Genomic DNA, 19,833 nt, shown 5'->3' with positions numbered 1-19,833 from the left:
ACTATGTTGAATAAAAGTGTCCAGAGTGGGCATTCTTCTCTTGTTCCTGATCTTAGAGAAATGCTTTCAATATTTCACCATTTAGTATGTTGTTAGCTCTGGACTTATCATATGTGGCCTTTATTATGTTGAGGTATGTTGCCTCTCTACTCACGTTTTTGAGAGTTTTTATCATAAATTGATGTTGAATTTTTTCAAAAGCTTTTTCCACATCTATTGAGATGATAATATGATTTTTATTCTTTAATGTGTTAACGTGGTATATCACATTGATTGATTTGCAGAGATTGAACCATACTTGTGTCCCTGGGATAAATCTCACTTGATCATGGTATATGATCCTTTTTTTTAACTGTTTTTTCCTCCATTTTCCTTTTTTTTAAAAAATCTTTATTGGAGTATAATTGCTTTACAACATTGTGTTACTTTTTGCTCTATAACAAAATGAATCTGCTATATGTATACATATATCCCCATATCCCCTCCCTGTTGCATCTCCCTCCCACCCTCCTTATACCAACCCTCTAGGTGGTCACAAAGCACTGAGCTGATCTCCCTGTGGTATGCAGCTGCTTCTCACTAGCTATGTTTACATTTGGTAGTGTATATATGTCCATGCGACTCTTTCACTTCTTCCCAGCTTACCCTTCCCCCTCCCCATGTCCACAGTTCCATTCTCTACGTCTTTTTTCATGTTTGCCCGTAGGTTCTTCAGAATCATTTTTTTTTAGATTCCATATATATATGTGTTAGCATACACTATTTGTTTTTCTCTTTCTGACTTACTTCACTGTGTATGACAGACTATAGGTCCATCCACCTCACTACAAATAACTCAATTTCATTTCTTTTTATGACTGAGTAATATTGCATTGTACATATGTGCCACATCTTCTTTATCCATTCATCTCTTGATGGACACTTAGGTTGCTTCCATGTCCTGACTATTGTAAATAGAGCTGCAATGAACATTGTGGTACATGAGTCTTTGCATTATGGTTTTCTCAGGGTATATGCCCAGTAGTGGGATTGCTGGGTAATATGGTAATTCTATTTTTAGGTTTTTAAGGAACCTCCAAACTGTTCTCCCTAGTGGCTGTATCAATTTACATTCCCACCAACAGTGCAAGAGGGTTCCCTTTTCTCCACACCCTCTCCAGCATTTATTGGTAGATTTTTTGATGATGGCCAATCTGACTGGTGTGAGGTGATACCACATAGTAGTTTTGATTTGCATTTCTCTAATGATTAGTGATGTTGAGCATACTTTCATGTGTTTGTTGGCAATCTGTATATCTTCTTTGGAGAAAGGTCTATTTAGGTCTTCTGCCCATTATTGGATTGGGTTGTTTTGGTTTTTTTTGATATTGAGCTGCATGAGCTGCTTGTAAATTTTAGAGATTAATCCTTTGTCAGTTGCTTCATTTGCAAATATTTTCTCCAATTCTGAGGGTTATCTTTTCATCTTGTTTATGTTTTCCTTTGCTGTGCAAAAGCTTTTGAGTTTCATTAGGTCCCATTTGTTTATTTTTGTTTTTATTTCCATTTCTCTAGGAGGTGGATCAAAAAGAATCTTGCTGTGATTTATGTCACGGAGTGTTCTGCCTATGTTTTCCTCTAAGAGTTTTATAGTGTCTGGCCTTACATTTAGGTCTTTAATCCATTTTGAGTTTACTTTTCTGTATGGTGTTACGGAGTGTTCTAATTTCATTCTTTTACATGTAGCTGTCCGGTTTTCCCAGCACCACTTATTGAAGAGGCTGCCTTTTCTCCATTTTATATTCTTGCCTCCTTTATCAAAGATAAGGTGACTATATGTGCATGGGTTTGTCTCTGGGCTCTCTATCCTGTTTCATTGATCTATATTTCTGTTTTTGTGCCAGTATCATAATGTCTTGATTATTTTAGCTTTGTAGTATAGTCTGAAGTCAGATAGCCTGTTTCCTCCAGCTCTGTTTTTCCTTCTCAAGATTGCTTTGGCTATTTGGGGTCTTTTGTGTTTCCATACAAATTGTGAAATTTTTTTTTCTAGTTCTGTGAAAAATGCCATGGGTAGTTTGACAGGGATTGCATTGAATCTGTAGATTGCTTTGGGTAGTAGAGTCATTTTCACAATGTTGATTCTTCCAATCCAAGAACATGGTATATCTCTCCATCTGTTTATATCATCTTTAATTTCTTTCATCAGTGTCTTTTAGCTTTCTGTACAGGTCTTTTGTCTCCTTAGGTAGGTTAATTCCTAGGTATTTTATTCTTTTTGTTGCAATGGTAAATGGGAGTGTTTTCTTGATTTCACTTTCAGATTTTTCATCATTAGTATATAGGAATGCCAGAGATTTCTGTGCATTAATTTTGTATCCTGCTACTTTACCAAATTCATTGATTAGCTCTAGTAGTTTTCTGGTAGCATCTTTAGGATTCTCTATGTAGAGTATCATGTCATCTGCAAACAGTGACAGCTTTACTCCTTCTTTTCCGATTTGGATTCCTTTTATTTCTTCTTCCTCTCTGATTGCTGTGGCTAAAACTTCCAAAACTATGTTGACTAATAGCGGTGAGAGTGGGCAACCTTGTCTTGTTCCTGATCTTGGTGGAAATGGTTTCGGTTTTTCACCATTGAGAATGATGTTGGCTGTGGGTTTGTCATATATGGCCTTTATTATGTTGAGCTAAGTGCCCTCTATGCCTACTTTCTGGAAGGTTTTTATCATAAATGAATTTTGTCAAAAGCTTTTTCTGCATCTATTGGCATGATCATATGGTCTTTATCCTTCAGTTTGTTAATATGTTGTATCACATTGATTGATTTGTATATATTGATCAATCCTTGCATTCCTGGGATAAACCCCACTTGGTCATGGTGTATGATCCTTTTAATGTGCTGCTGGATTCTGTATGCTAGTATTTTGTTGAGGATTTTTGCCTCTGTGTTCATCAGTGATATTGGCCTGTAGTTTTCCTTCCTTGTGACATCTTTGTCTGGTTTTGGTATCAGGATGATGGTGGCCTTGTAGAATGAGTTTGGGACTGTTCCTCCCTCTGCTATATTTTGGAAGAGTTTGAGAAGGATAAGTGTTAGCTCTTCTCGAAATATTTGATAGAATTCGCCTGTGAAGCCATCAGTTCCTAGGCTTTTGTTTGTTGGAAGATTTTTTATCACAGTTTCAATTTCATTGCTTGTGATTGGTGTGTATGATCCTTTTAATGTACTGTTGAATTCAGTTTGCTACATTTTGTTGAGGATTTTTGCACCTATGTTCATCAGTGATATTAGCCTGTAATTTTCTTTTTTTATGATATATTTGTATGGTTTTGGTATCAGGGCAATGCTGGCCTCATAGAATGAACTTGAAAGTGTGCTTTTGCAATTTTTTTGGAACAGTTTGAGAAGGATATTGTTAATTCTTCTCTAAATGTTTGTTGAATTCAACTGTGAATCTGTCTGGTCCTACACTGTTTTTTGTTGGTAGTTTTGTGATTACTGATTCAATTTTCTTACTGGTAATTAGTCTGTTTAAAATTTCTATTTGTTCCTGGTTCAGTCTTGGGAGATTATTCATTTCTAGGAATTTGTTCATTTCTTCTAAGTTGTTCACTTTATTGGCATAAAACTGTAGTAATCTTTTATGATCCTTTGTATTTCTGTGGTATCAGTTGTAACTTCTTTTTCATTTCTGATTTGATTGATTTAAGTCTTCTCTCTTTTCTTGAAGAGTCTGGCTAAAGGTTTATCAATCTTTGTTATCCATTTGAAGAACCAGCTCTTAGTTTCATTGATCTTGTCTTCTTTTTTTTAGGTCTCTCATTTATTTCTGTTCTGATCTTCATTTCTTTGCTTCACTAACTTTCAGTTTTGTTTTTTCTTTTTCTAATTCCTTTAGGTGTAAGTTTAAGTTGTTGATTTGGGTTTTTTCTTGTTTCCTGTGGTAGGCTTGTAATGCTGTAAGCCTCTAAACTGCTCTTGCTGAGTCCCATAGATTTTGGATCATTGTGTTTCCATTTTCATTTGTCTCCAGGTATATTTTTATTTCTTCTCTGATTTCTTCAGTGATCCATTGGTTGTTTAGTAGCGTATTGTTTAAACTCACGTGTTTGTGTTTTTGCAAGTTTTTTTTTTAATATTAGACTTCTAGTCTCATATTGTTGTGTCAGAAAAGATGCTTGATATGATTCCAATCTTAAATTTACTAAGACTTGTTTGTTGCATAGCATATTGTCTATCCTGGACGGTGTTCCATGTGAACTTGAAAACAATATGCATTCTTCTGCTTTTGGATGGAATATTCTATATTTATCTGTTAAGTCCATCTGATATAATATGTTGTTTAACGCCAGTGTTTCCTGATTGATTTTCTGTCTGGATGATCTGTCCAGTAATGTCAGTTGGGTGTTAATGTTCCCTACTATTATTGTATTACTGTCAGTCTATCCCTTTATGTCTGTTAATAATTTGCTTTATGTATTTAGGTCCTCCTGTGCTGGGTGCACATCCATTTACAAGTGTTATACCTTCTTCTTGAATTGATCCCTTGATCATTATGTAATGTCTTTCTTTGTCTCTTACTACAGTCTTTGTTTTACAGTCTATTTTTTCTGATATAAGTATTGCCGCCACAGTTTTCTTTTCCTTTCCATTTTCAAGGAATACCTTTTCCCATTGCCTCACTTTCAGTCTGTGTATCTTTAGCTCAAGAGTGAGTCTCTTGTAGGCAGCATATAGATGGGTCTTGTTTTTGTATCCAATAAGCCACTCTGTGTCTTTTTTTTTTTTTTTTTTTTTGCGGTATGCGGGCCTCTCACTGTCGTGGCCTCTCCCGTTGCGGAGCACAGGCTCCAGACGTGCAGGCTCAGTGGCCATGGCTCACGGGCCTAGCCGCTCTGTGGCATGTGGGATCTTCCTGGACCGGGGCATGAACCCGTGTCCCCTGCATCGGCAGGCGGACTCTCAACCACTGCGCCACCAGGGAAGCCCCCACTCTGTGTCTTTTGATTGTAGCATCTAGTCCATATATTTTTAAAGTAATTAGTGATAGGTATGTTCTCCTTTCCATTTTGTTAATTGTTTGGTCGTTGTTTTTGTAATTATTTTTGTGTCTTTCTTCTCTTCCTTGTGATTTGATGGCTATCTTTAGTGCTATGTTGGCATTCCTTTCTCTTTTTCGTGTGTGTTTAGATTTTTGGTTTGTGGCTACCAAAAGTTCTTCAAAAGGATAACATAAATTGCTGATCGTTCACATACACTTAAGAACCCTAAATTTTTACTCTCCTCACCCGCCATGTTTACTGGTTTTGACATCATATTTTGCATCTTTTTGATTTATGTAGCCCTCAACTACTTATAATGGATATACACAATTTTACTACTTTTGTCTTTAAACCATCCTACTAGCTTTATACATGGTTGATTTACTACTGTTACTGTATATTTGCCTTTACCAATGAGATTTTTTTCCTTTCGTTATTTTCATATATCTAGATGTGGCCTTTTCTTTTTCACGTAGAAAAGTTCCTGTAACATTTCTTGGAAGCTGGTTTGGTGATGCAGAACTCTTAGCTTTTGCTTGTCTGTAAAACTTTTGATCTCTCCATCAAATCTATATGAAAGCCTTGCCAAATAGAGTATTCTTGGTTGTAGGTTTTTCCCTTTCATCACTTTAAGTATATCTTGCCACTCACTTCTGGCCCTGCAGAGTTTCTCCTGAAAAGTCAGCTGATAGCATTATGGAAGTGCCTTTGTATGTAACTTGTTGCTTTTCCTTTTGCTGCTTTTTAATATTCTCTCTTTATCTATAATTTTTGCAGTTTTAATTGCAATGTTTCTTGGTGTGCTCCTATTTAGGTTGATCCTGTTTTGTGCTTCCTGGACCTGGATGTCTTTCCTTTTCCAGGTTAGGGAAGTTTTCAGCTATTACGTCTTCAGATATGGTCTCTGCCCCTTTCTCCCTCTTCTTCTGGGACCCCTATAATGTGAATGCTAGTATGCTTGATGTAGTCCCAGAAGTCTCAAACTGTCCTCCTTTCTTTTTATTCCTTTTTCTTTTATCTGTTCCTTCAGTGATTTCCACTGCTGTGTCTACCAGCTCACTGATCCATTCCTCTGTATCATATAATCAACTGTTAATTCCTTCTAGTGTATTTTTAAAGTTGTATTTCTGCATTTTTTATTACTGAGATACAACTGACATATTATAGTATTTTTTAAATGAAGTATAGTTGACTTACAGTAGTATATTAGTTTTGGATATACAGCATAGCAATTCAGTATTTTTACAGATTACACTCCATTGAAAGTTATTACAAGATAATGGCTATAATTCCCTGTGCTATACAATATCTCTTTGTTGCTAATCTATTTTATATACAGTAGTTTCATCTCTTAATCCCATACCCGTATCTCATCCCCACCCGCTTCCCTCTCCCCACTGGTAAGCACGAGTTTGTTTTCTATATCTGTAATTCTGTGTTTGTTTTTCTATATACATTCACTTGTTTTATTTTTTAGGTTTCACATATAAGTGATATCATATAGTATTTTTCTTTATCTGTCTGACTTAATTCAGTAAGCATAATATTCTCCAGGTCCATCCATGATGCTGCAGTTGGCAGAATTTCATTCTTTTTTTTATGGCTGAATAATAATCCATTCTATATATGTACCACATCTTTATCCATTTGTATGTTGATGGACACTGGATTGCTTACATATCTTGGCTATTGTAATTAATACTTCTGTGGACATTGGGGTGCATGTATCTTTCAAATTAGTGTTTTCATTTTTTCCAGATATATACACAGAAGTGGAATTGCTGGATTATAACATAGTTCTATTTTTAGTTTTTTGAGGAACCTCCATACTGTTTTCCATAGTGGCTGTACCAATTTACATTCCCACCAACAGTGTACAAGTGTTCCCTTTTCCCCACATCCTTGCCAACATTTGTTATTTGTGGTCTTTGTGATGATAGCTATTCTAAGAGGTATGAGGTGATAGCTCATTGTCATTTTGATTTGCATTTCTCTAAAAATTAGCAATGTTGAGCATCTTTTCCTGTGCCCGTTAGCTGTGTATATGTCTTCTTAGGAAAATGTCTTTTCAGCTCTTCTGCCCCATTTTTTTGATTGGATTGTTTGGGTTTTTTGACATTGTTTTTTTTGATATTGAGTTGTATGAGCTATTTATATTTTTTGGATATTAACCCCTTGATGGTCATATCATTTGCAAATATTTTCTCCCATTCTTTAGGTTGTTGTCTTGTTTTGTCAGTGGTTTCCTTTGCTGTGCAAAAGCTTGTAAGTTTGATTAGGTCCCATTTATTTATTTTTGCTGTTGTTTCTTTTGCCTTAGGAGACTGATCCAAAAACTGTTGCTAAGATTTATGTCAAAGATTGTTCTATGTTCTCTTCTAGGAGTTTTATAGTTTCAATTCTTACATTTAGGTCTTTAATCCATTTGGAGTTTATTTTTGTAGTTGGTGAGTAAATGTTCTATTCTCATTGTTTTACATGTGGCTGTCCAGTTTTCCCAGAACCACTTATTGAAGAGACTGTTTTCTCCATTGTATATTCTTGCCTTCTTTGTCATAGATTAGTTGACCATAGGTGCTTGGGTTTATTTCTGGGCTCTCTATTCTGTTCTGTTGATCTATACTAAAGAGAAATGTTAAAGAGAGAGTTTCAATTTCAAATGAAAGGACTCTAATGATATCTCAAAGTCATATGAAAATATAAAGTTCTCCAGTACAGGTAAGTACATAAACAAATATCAAAACCAGTATTATTATAATTGTGGCTTATAATTCTTCTCCTTGTTTTCTACAGGATTTAAAAGACAAATGCATAAAAATGATTATAAATCTGCTAATGAATACATGACATATAAAGATATAATTTATAACATCAATAAGATAAAAGGTGAAAGCACAGCTATAAAGGAAAAATTTTTAATGCTATTGAAATTAAGTTGGTATCAATTTAAGATAGAATAAATTTGAATCCACACAGTCTGACTTGCAGAGCCTGCACTTTTAACCAACCTCTCTTGCCAGTGACAACTGCCCAGGAAAATAGTCAAATGAAAACCACAGAAAAATATCCATTTCCTTTTGTCTTAACAACATTTGTTGTAATTTTGTTCTTTTTCATCTAGGCCATCAAGACTTATTTATCCCAGTGTTCCCTCGAAACACAGTTCACTGTGCTTTGGCTTTCAGTGGAAGTTAGTTGACAGTAAAACTAAATGAACAGAATTCCTCTTCCTCTCCCTCTCCTTCCATTTACTCTGACAGGAGGAGCAAAGAAGAGAAATGAAAATACTGACCTCCACACTGTATAACAGTTTCTCAACACTTGTCTTTGTGTGATAAAAGACCATTTACATATCTGTACTTGATAGACCTAGAAAATGATAAGCATAGGTCCAATGTAACATGTTATAAGGTTTTTGTCTGTAAAGCTTCAAGAATATGTATACTGACAGAATCTATCCCATTCAGCAAACAATTGCCTTACACCCAAAGGACATTTCCTTAAATCCATATTTATTTTTTTTAGACCCAAATCCATTGTGGGAGAGAAAGGGATTATGAGTCCCTCTCTATCCAGGCTGCAGGATGGAAGTGAGAATTGCAGTAACTTACTGCAAAACCCCTGGCTTTGCTGTGTCACAGGAGCCCCCATTCTTTTCTGGGAATGCAAGATTTTCAGTACCAAGATGTCCTCTAGTAAAAGCCCTTCTCTGTGAGGAGGAATGGGTAAAGGAGGCAGAAGGAGCATCAAATATAACAATACAGTGTGACTTTATAAGGTCAAAATTAAATTTCCCCCAAATTGTAACATTTTCAAGCATGAAGCAGTATGGCTTTGCCCCGATCTCCCATGACTATAACAGGTATTTAGAAACAGGTGACCTCATTCAGAACATCCAATAAAGTCTCCACCTGGGAGAAGCTACGGGGACTGGACCTATAGTTAATAAGTGTGGTGAGTCAGGTTAGAGTTTTAATTAGCACTGCAGTCCATATCAAAACACCTGGGGTACTAATCAACTGAGTGATCCAGTCAGACAAACTGCTTGGAAATCTCTGGATGAAGGCTGTAAATCTGCACTTCCATAGGCTTGCCAGTTGATTACTGCTTTACCTCCAAGGTTTTTTTAACAGTTTTGTTGAGATATAATTAACATATAATAAACTGCACATATTTAAAGTGTACAGCTGATAAGTTTTGCTGTAGGTATACACCATGGAACCATTACCACAATCAAAATAGTGAACATATCCATCACCCCCCAAATTTTCCTGGTGCCACTTTGTAATCCATCCATCTGGCCCCTCCCAGGCCCCCCCACCAAGCAACCACTGATCTGTTTTCTGTCACTGGATTAGTTTGCGTTTTTGAGAGTTTTATATAAATGGCATCATTCATAAGCTTAAGACTGCCATAAAAGAAAAATCTGAATTTAGGAAAAGTTTTTGCACAGTAGAAGGTGATGTTTATAACAGAAGTGAAGTTGATATGTATATTTTTTCTATAATACTTTCCTCCTCAATGACTGGCCTTTTTATATGAATTTCTGTTTTTACATTATTATTAAATAATATAGCATATCTAAACATAAGATATTTCTTTTTAAATTAAAATTTTAGCAATATTTCATTTTTATATCCAAAAGCTACCTCCTGAACCCAAAGTTGTTTCACTTGATCTTGGTTGCCTTCTCTTTTTAATGTTTTTACAGAGCATATAGGATTGGTCAATGCAGAGATGTCAAAGTGCTTAGGCTGATATCCTTGGGAACTGTGGAGGAGATCATGTACTTACGACAGGTATACAAGCAGGTAAATATATTTCCCTTTTTCTAATTAAAAATAAACACTTGTCAGTTTTCAAAAATAATAAATTTGTGTACAAATATGTTTTTTATTTTATTCTAGCTATAATAAAAAATTTAATAAGATTATGAAATACACTCTAGAATACACTTCTATAAAACAGATTAAATCTTAAGTTCATTGAATTTTAGAGCTGAAAGTTTCTTAGAGCAGTACTTCTTTAATGTGCACATGAATTACCTAGGGATCTTTAAAATTTAGATTCTGTTTTAGTAGTTCTGGGTGGAGCACAAGATTCTGCATTTTTTTTTTTTTTCTTTTTGCGGTATGCGGGCCTCTCACTGTTGTGGCCTCCCCCGTTGCGGAGCACAGGCTCCGGATGCGCAGGCCCAGCGGCCATGGCTCACGAGCCCAGCCGCTCCGCGGCATATGGGATCCTCCCAGACCAGGGCACGAACCTGTATCCCCTGCATCGGCAGGCGGACTCTCAACCACTGCGCCACCAGGGATGCCCAGATTCTGCATTTTTAACAAGCTCCCAGAAGTGCCAACACTACTAGTCTGCAGATCACAATTTGAGTAGCAAGGTCACAGCTCCCCAAACTGTGGGCCAAGATGTAAGTGTATGCCACAGATGGGGTACAGGTGCACCCAGACATCCTACAGCTCTCTGGGCAGCAAGATTATCTAAGCCAGCTTCCAGCCTTGAGTAACCTCCTCTTTGAGTAGATGTTCACATGTTTCCATTATCTGTGTGTGCATGAAGAAGATTGGAGAGGAATACCTTAGGGATATCTAATACAAATGTTTCATGTTGTATATAATGAAACTGGGATCCAGGACACCCCAGTAAATGAAATTATAGGAACAGAACTCAAGTGCACTAACTACTGTGCTGGTGCTTTTAAAATTCATCTAAAATTGCATTAACTCTTTAATACCCTTAGGGTATCAATTACTACTCCATTTATGCCTCTAAATAAAGTTTAGTTAGTCTGTAACTGCCCACTTGAGAAGATCTGGAATGAGGTTCAAGTTTAATTATAAATGTTAAATTTGAATTACTCCCTATATATTCAGCTGGAATCTGTTTAAGAGCAAACATCTGCCACATGTGGTGGTAGTTAACCTAAGAATGATCCAGTCTTAAATTTATGCTATTTTCTTAATTCTAAAAATAGAATTGTACACAGCAGTGTTTATTTTTCTTAAAGCATTTAGCTCTGTAAGAAACCTTTAATCTTTTTGTTCTTAGGTATAGCACAACTACTTGAAAATTATTTTTTCAGACATTAACTAATCTTGGAAAAAAGTAGGATATTATTTTTTCATCTTAGGAGCAGCTGTTTAGGATACTATCTTTGACTTGTCACAAGTAAGAGTCTTTCCTCAATCACATAGTAAGTTTTCTTGATCCCATTACTATATGTATTTCCTTTTTGCCTTTTCATCTGACTCATTTAATGAAATTAAATGGCCTGTTATATAATATATAATAATATGTAATAAAAAAGCTTCAGAAGATAAGAGTAATTTAAGTTTTCAGAACTTTGTATGATCTAATTGCTTATTAAAAGAAGCCACTTAAGGAACATTCAGCCATACAACTTGATAAGCACAAATAAAGTTAAGATGGCAATTATATGAGGAAATGGCATAAATGTGATTTAAACATTGATTGGAATTTGAACCAAGGGTGCAAATGGCAAACACACTCTAGCCTCACAAGTGTTCCTCAAATCTCTTGGGGGGAAAACAATCCAAAATGATGTTTAAAAATCCTATAAAAATGTTGGAAAGAAAAATAGTTCTCTCTGTGGGCCAAAAATGATAAGGAACCCTGAAAGACAAAGGGCAGTTGAGATGAGATTGAAGGAAGAAACAAAGCTAAACTCAGTCATGAGAAGACTACTGGAAAAGGTAGGTACAACTTGTGAATATTCCAAGCTTAGAGTCAACAGATACTAAAAATAGAAAGGAGCCTTGGGTTAACTGTGATGCCCCCTCTTTGGGGCATTATTAATGATCTAACAAGGTGGTTTAACCCTTATGATCTTTCCCCCATTGTACCAGATTGCAGACAAAGGAAATGTCTGCTCTCAATTAGGAACAATAAGTAGAAATACTGGAAGGAAGGAAACAAAGCTCTAAATTTTTGCTGAAATCGAGAAGAAAGTCCAAAATAATAAATACTTGCAAACCCCTCCACCTGCTGCCTGCTTTGAATAATTACTGCAGTAGGCCTAGATAAGCCCGTAAGGCATTTGAAGACAGATGAATATCCCCCCACGCCTCCAAAAAAATAATTAGTATTGAACAGTTTAGGAAAATAAACACCATGAAAATGGCCCTCAAAGATACCAGGTCCTAATCCCTGGAACCTATAAATGTTACTTTATATGGAAAAAAGGGTCTTTGCAGATGTGATTAAATTAAGGATTTTTGAGATGGGGAGATTAGCCTGGATTGTCCAGGTTGGCCCTAAATCATAAGCATTCTTATAAGGAGGAAGCAAAGGGAAATCTGACAGAGACAGAAGAGAAGCCAGTGTAACCACAGAGACGAGATTTGAGCTATGTAATTATAAACTAAGGAATGCTGGCAGCCACCAGAAGTGAAAAGAGGCAAGGAATGGATCTTCCCCTAGAGCCTATGAAGAGAACATGGCTCTGCCAAAACTTGATTTCATTCTGGTGATACTGATATCAGACTTCTAACCTCCTGTGAGAACTGTAAGAGAATACATTTCTGTTGTTTTAAGCCACCAAGTTTATGATAATTTATTACAAGAGATATAGGAACTCATATAGGCACTAAAAAAGAATTACATCAGAGAAAACAAAATTAATAGAAAAGAGTAAAAGATTTTTAAAGAAATATAACTATTCAAAAGGTAAATGAGGGGCTTCCCTGGTGGCACAGTGGTTGAGAGTCCGCCTGCCAATGCAGGGAATACGGGTTTGTGCCCCGGTCCGGGAGGATCCCACGTGCCGCGGAGCGGCTGGGCCCGTGAGCCATGGCTGCGGAGCCTGCATGTCCAGAGCCTGTGCTCCGCAACGGGAGAGGCCACAACAGTGAGAGGCCCGCGTACCGCAAAAAAAAAAAAAAAAAAAGGGTAAATGAGGTTGTAGGATCCTGGGAACAACAAAAGACGACTAGAAAAAATAATCCATTAGAGATCCAGAAAACGAGAAACTCCAGCAATAGGCTGAATAGCAAAGAACAAAATTTTCATCTAAAAGAAAGAGCCATGCAGTTCTTCTAGATTACAGAGCAAAAAGACAGAGGTAGAACGAACACATGTAAGAAAACTTAGGAGAAATGAAGGCTAGATCTAGAAGTTCCAATATCAGTCTTATAGTTGAGCAAGGGAACAGAAGAAAGAGAAGGAAAAAGCCCCAAAGGATGAGAGTCCACAGATTATATGAACCCAATGAGTGTTAAATAGGATGAATGAAAATAGATCCATACTTACATTGTCTTTCTATAATTGTAAAACCCTTAAAATTTCCAGAGATAAGCTTCATGGAGAGAAAAAAAATTGTCTACAAGAGTACTAGAATTAAATAGATAGCTAACTTCTTAATAGCAATACTGGATATTTCAGAGCAGTAACTTCAAATGAGGGGAAATCATAGCTCTATATTGTCAAAGAAAGTGAATTTTTAATTCAAAACTTTTCCACAGTGGTGGAAATTTTTCCCTCAGTGGTGAGTTCTATCAAACATTTAATATTCTTTTTGAGAACAGAGGAGGGAACAATTCCAGCCTACTTTAGAAAGATAGAAGAATCCCAATGCCAGAATTGGCAAAGACATTACAAGAACAGAAAATTATAGACAAATATGTCTCATGAACATAAATGTAAAAATCTTTAACAAAGCCTCTGTTAGAAGTTGAATTGTGCCTCCCCCCAAAAAGAAACATAAAATAAAAAACATATGTTGAAGTCCTTAACCCCTGGTACCTGTGAATGGGATCTTATTTGGAAGTAAGGTCTTTGCAGATGTAATCAAGTTAAATAAGTTTATACTTATTTAACCTATTTTATTACAGTGGGCCCTAATTCAATGACTGATTTCTTATAAGAGGGAAATGTGGATACAGACAGACACAGAAGGAGGATGCCATGTGATGACAGAGGCAAAGATCGGAGTGATGAAGCTGCAAACTGAGGAATGCCTAGGATTGCCAGCAACCACCAGAAACTAGGAAGAGGAAAGGAAGGATATTCCCTTAGAACCTTCAGAGAGAGCATGGCCCTGCCAATATCTTGATTTCAGACTTTTAGCCTCCAGAACTGAGAGAGAATAAATTTCTGTTGTTTTACACCACCTGGTTTATGGTACTTTGTTACAGCAACCTTAGGAAACTGATATAGCCTCTAAGGCAAATATTGTAAATTTGACTACATTTTTATATGAAACTTCTATATGACAAACGAACTATAAGCCAAATTAAAGGAGAGACCAGAGAAGATGCTTACCATAAGTATAATAAACAAATTAGCATCTATTATATATAAAGAACTCCTACAAACCAATAAAAAGACTGATTAGGCATTTTAGTGAAGAAAAAATACAGTTAACATGTATATGAAAAGATGTTTAACTACACTTATAATGGAGAAGTAAAAAATAAGATTGTGTTCTGCACGTTCTGCAAAAGACATTTTTGTTTTGTTCTGTGGGGTTTTTTTTTAGGGAGGTGAGGAGATTGGCATTGCTCATTGTTGGTGGGGATATTTTTAAAGAGGTGCTAATATAGTGTTTTTGAGAATACAGCTTGGTGCACTTATTTTAGAAGCTAATTTAACTGCATTTTTAAAATGCACTTTCTCCCTATTTACCTGGCAGAAATATTCTCACATATGCACATTGAAGGATGACAAGGATTTATATTCAGAATTGTTAGTATTTGTTCAAAAAATGAAAAAAGGAACAGCCTAAATGTGCAATAGTAACAGAATTAACATAAATTCTGATATACCCATATAGAGCAAAAAAAATTTTTTTAAGATTATAGAGCAAATGTACTGATGTGGCACAATCTTTAAGACATTTTAAGTGGGGCAAAAGTAACTTGCAGAACAAGTATATCAATTGTGTTTATTTATAAAACTGTTTCTACATGTATATATAAATAGTTTTAACTGCATTGAAAAAGATCTAGGAAGGATAAACCTAAACATTACAGTGTTGGTTAGACTGATAAGGGATGATCTGTGTTGTTCAAGGGGGACTTGCCCTTTGATGTTTTTGTTTATGTTTGTTGTGATAATGCCTTCACAACATAAAATATAAAGTATATTTCATACTTTAAAAAAATCACTTATACAGCAACTGTACTCCTTCAGGTTTGGAGCATTGCATGTAATCTAAAATTTGGCATTCAGAAATTCATCTTTCATATATATGTAATTTATTTAGAAATTAATATGTATTTACAGAAGAGTTACAAGATCAGCACAGAGAATTCCCAATTAACTTCACCCAAATTCCCCAGTTGTTAACATTTTACCACATTTGCTTTCTCTCTCTCAGCCATGATCTTTATTCTTTTTCTGAACCGTTTGAGAGGAAGTTGAAGATTTATCACCTTTAAATTCTTTGTTTTCTCCCAAGTAAAGGACACCGTCCTGTTTATATGTACATATAAAAATAGCTTTATGCATTATAAACACTCAGTTTTACATATTGTTCTGCAACTTGCTTCTCCCTCACCGCCCCCCCCTCAATTCTCCTCTCAAAAATGCAGTTATCCAGGGGCTTCCCTGGTGGCGCAGTGGTTGAGAGTCCGCCTGCCAATGCAGGGGACACGGGTTCGTGCCCCGGCCCAGGAGGATCCCACATGCCGTGGAGCCTGTGCGTCCGGAGTCTGTGCTCCGCAATGGGAGAGGCCACAACAGTGAGAGGCCCGTGTACCTCAAAAAAAAAAAAAAAAAAAAAAAAATGCAGTTATCCAAATCAAGAAACTAACACTTAAACAGCATTACCTTGTAATCCATAGAACCCATTCAGATTTCATCAGCTTTCCTGGCAATGTCTCCTTTCTCATTCTGGCTCAGGGTCCAATCCAGGATCATAATTACATTTCTTTTTGTGTCTCTTAAGTTTTCTTCAACCTTAAGTTACCCAGGCTTTTCTGGTCTTTCATGATCTTGACAGTTTTAAAAAGTAAAGCCTTTCCTTGTGTATGCTTTCCCTCAACATATGTCCATTTGATGTTTCCCCATCTTCCAACTCAAGACAAGAAGCCTTGGCAAGAATGGTACAGAAAGAATGCTGTGCTCTTCTCATTGCATTGGTCAGAAGGCACCTGGTGGTGACCTGATCCACCACTGGTGATACTAACCTTGATCACCTGTCAAGTTTGTGTCTGCCAGCTTTTTGCACTGCAGAGTCACCACTTTTTTCATTTGTAAAATAGTATATATTTTATGGAGAGATCATCAGAGACTATGCCCATATAGTCAGCCCTCTGTATCCATGGGTTCTGCATCCTCAGATTCAGCCAACCATGGATTCAAAGTATTCAGAAAGAAAATTCCAGAAAGTTCCAAAAGCAAAACTTGAATTTGCTGTGTGGACTCATGAGATAGTATTTTAGTAACAGATTTTAGTAACCCACTGAATATCATTAATTATTTTTATGTTCAAACTCTCATTTTTTGACCAGTGAGAACCCCTTCAAGGGGGCTTCTGCGTCATTTTGACAAGCCCTCATCATGCTTATTGCACTTCCTTACTGTGGTAGGCTGAATAATGGCCCCTCACAGATATCCACATCCTAATTCCCTGAACTGACCTGGATTATGTGAGTGGGCCCAGTGTAATCACAAGGGTCCTTATAAAGGGACGCGTAGCAGTAGGGTCAGAAAAAGGAAAGAAGAAGGCAATGTGATAACAGAAGCAGAGGGTCAGAGGATGATACGAAGATGCCTCATTACTGGCCTTGAGGATGAAGGAAGTGGTCATGAACTCTAACATGATGAATATTCCTTTTTTACTTCTTGCATCTCTTGTATATTGTGAAGAAATCTAAGCATTTTATAGCCTTGTATGGGTTCTTCTTAAGATAGAAACTAAGCTACATTTTCCAAATACTGATTTTTTTCCCTACCCTCTTGAATTCTAACATGATTTTGTTATAGTTACCCTACAGATGGATGCATCTGGCCTTCACTTTTACTGGAGCCACTTTGGAAAACTTAAGTACAAAATAATCTGCTTTTTATAAGTTTTGTGACAAAACTTTGGTAGGAGACTTATAAAGATTCAGATTAATGCTTACAAATTATTTTGGTGATTATATTTAGTAGTATAGCAGTCTGACAATACAGTGTTTAAGGAAGAGTCAGTAGCAAGGGTAAAATCATAGGTAACTGGGCCATCGAGTACATCATTTGCTATTGTGATTCTGTATTTCCAGGATTATAGCCCATATTTCTGGGACATTGATATAAAACTAATCATAACTTATGCAAACTTAGGTCCCAAGGGTCTTGTTTTTTTTTTTCGGTATGCGGGCCTCTCACTGTTGTGGCCTCTCCCCACTGCGGAGCACAGGCTCCAGACGCGCAGGCTCAGCGGCCATGGCTCACGGGCCCAGCCGCTCCACGGCATATGGGATCCTCCCGGACCAGGGCACGAACCCGTATCCCCTGCATCGGCAGGCGGACTCTCAACCACTGCGCCACCAGGGAGGCCCCCAAGGGTCTTGTTTTAAGAGGGACATCTGGATATGAGAAATTGATACAAGTATAAATTTTGAATTCAGCCAAACTCAGGTAAAAATTCTAGAAATGATGCTTCCTAGTGAGGCAGCTGTGAGCAAGGCACTTAATTTCTTTGAATTTAAGTTCTTTTATTTCTAAAAGGGAGATGATAGTATCTTATAGGGTTGTAGGAATTAAATGAGAATGTAAAAATGCTAGACATGTGTTCAATAAATAGTAGCTATTATTAATAAGAATAATTTTATTTGCCTAAAGTAATTTATTATAGTGCAAATCAATCTGATGATAATTACCATAAAGTATCTCTTCTTACTCATCCTTCCATTAGCAATAGATGGAAGTTACTTTTCATTCTTTGTTTCAAGAAATGTTAGAGTGTACATGGGTTAATCAAATTGTATATACATTATATACAATAAAGTATCTAGTAAATAAAGAAATTACATTATGTTGGTACTAAAGTGGTATATGTCCTTAAGGGTTCCATGTCAGTGTTCTTTCTGTATTCAGAATTGTTTCAGAGATGCAATGTTTCCAAACAATGATTGGGTTTTTGCTGTTAGTTGACAATGTAACCATGGCCACAATTAGTTTGATACCAAACTAATTATTATGGTTATTATATAATTACTTTAGATTATAATTTAACTTTGGTGATGTAGCTACTATTTCTGCCAGTTTTAGTAGTTTCTATTGAAATGAGAGTCTAGAAAGGAGAAAAGTGTATTCAGATGTATGCCTTTTACATTTTACATCAGGTGGCTAGTCCATAGGGATATGATCTTGAGTCAGTTGTTAGAAAACAGATAAAATAGGAAATGTAAGATTTCTTCTTTAATAAAACTGGCCAGATTATTATTATTTCACCATAATGGCAGCATCTGCCAGGGAAATTAAAATTTCCTCCCTACGGAGATTCTGCCTGCTCCAGCTAAAGCTGTGTATATACAGGGAATGCCAGGAAATTCTGACATATTGTTGGAGCGAACACTTCAAACGTCTTGTGTTTTTTCTGTTATAGCAACTTCACTGTGTGGTGGTTGGAAGTGAAAATGCCAAGCGGTATTTTGAAGCAGTTCAAGGATCAAAAGAGCATCGAGGAGAGCTTTTTGGGGTCTATAATCTCTTCAAACTGAGGTCCCAAGGGTCTTGTCTTACAAGGGACATCCTGGAGGTGTGAAATTTTTCTCTGATTTTTTTCAATATTTTAAACATGGATTTCTCCCTCAGGAAAATTGCTGGTGCCTTTTCAGAGAAAGTTTTGGTTTTCTTCTTAAAAAGTGTTTTATGTTTAGAATTTCTACTTTTATAGAAATAGGAAATGAATAACTGTACCTCTAAACTAAGATTTTCCCCATGCATAGTTATAAATAATGTACATATACAAATTCAGATACATATACAAGACAGTATGACCTCCAAGGCCATTTTCAGACGGTAAAGAGAAATTTATTATTTTGAAAACAGCTGTTGAAGTCAGGAACTAAAAAAAGAGACTTTCCTAAATAAACAAAAATATAAAATGTGTTTTGATTAAAAGTTACCAAATACTCCCTGAGATGCACTCTCATGTCTCATGGAGATTTTTGTTTTCTGTTCCCAATAAAAATTCCACACCAATATTTCAAACTCTCCCAGTTGTGTTCATCCTCAGGATACAGATGTTTCTTATTCTTAACAGGATATTTATATCCTTTAAAAAATCTTTTAAATTCTTTAATATACCAGAGTACTAAGAATATTAACCTATTTTTTAGTTAATATTGATATGAGTATCATAAAATCCTGGACTATCATTTTTTTCAATCCCATCATCATACATTTGAGGAAACTGAGTCTTGGAAAACTTAAGGATATTTCCTTTAACTTCCAGGACTTTGTAGTAAAACCTTAATATACTTCATTTTTTTTTAATAGTACCATAAAAACAGTTCAAGGAACAATTGGTCCCTGTCCTTCAAGAACTTAGACCATCTTTATGGGAGGTGGAAGAGAACATTTACATACTGAACACGTAACATCAGTAAGCATATGTTAAGCAAGTTTAGTAGCAGTTCAAACGTGATCATCAATGGTTGGGGAAGAGGAAGGTATGTATGATTTGTATGTTGTGAATATTACAACTATTATACAATGTCTGATATATATTGCTGAGTTTTTATTTTATAGTAACTATTTGATTCTGAATTGAGTGACCCATTTAAAGTCTCCCTTTCTCTGTCTCTTTCTTGTTTTGAATATGCTATTTCTCTGATGGACTTGTTC

General features: G+C 36.1%; 1 protein-coding gene across 6 annotated transcripts in view; it reads left to right on the top strand.

Annotated features, from left to right (window-relative positions):
• ERCC6L2 (ERCC excision repair 6 like 2) overlaps positions 1-19,833 on the top strand; it is a 139,096-nt gene that overhangs the window by 76,543 nt on the left and 42,720 nt on the right. For all 6 annotated transcript variants that reach the window (XM_082630971.1, XM_082630969.1, XM_082630967.1 and 3 more), the window contains 2 exons: positions 9,737-9,836; positions 18,590-18,742. In XM_082630971.1, the coding sequence (XP_082487097.1) occupies positions 9,737-9,836; positions 18,590-18,742 (253 nt within the window). The remainder of the gene's footprint in view (positions 1-9,736; positions 9,837-18,589; positions 18,743-19,833) is intronic.

This window comes from Mesoplodon mirus (assembly GCF_964341445.2).
Source record: "Mesoplodon mirus genome assembly, chromosome: 1".
Lineage (NCBI taxonomy): Eukaryota > Metazoa > Chordata > Mammalia > Artiodactyla > Ziphiidae > Mesoplodon > Mesoplodon mirus.
The sequence above is the reverse complement of the archived record's forward strand: the minus strand, read 5'-3'. Positions and strand labels throughout refer to the sequence as shown.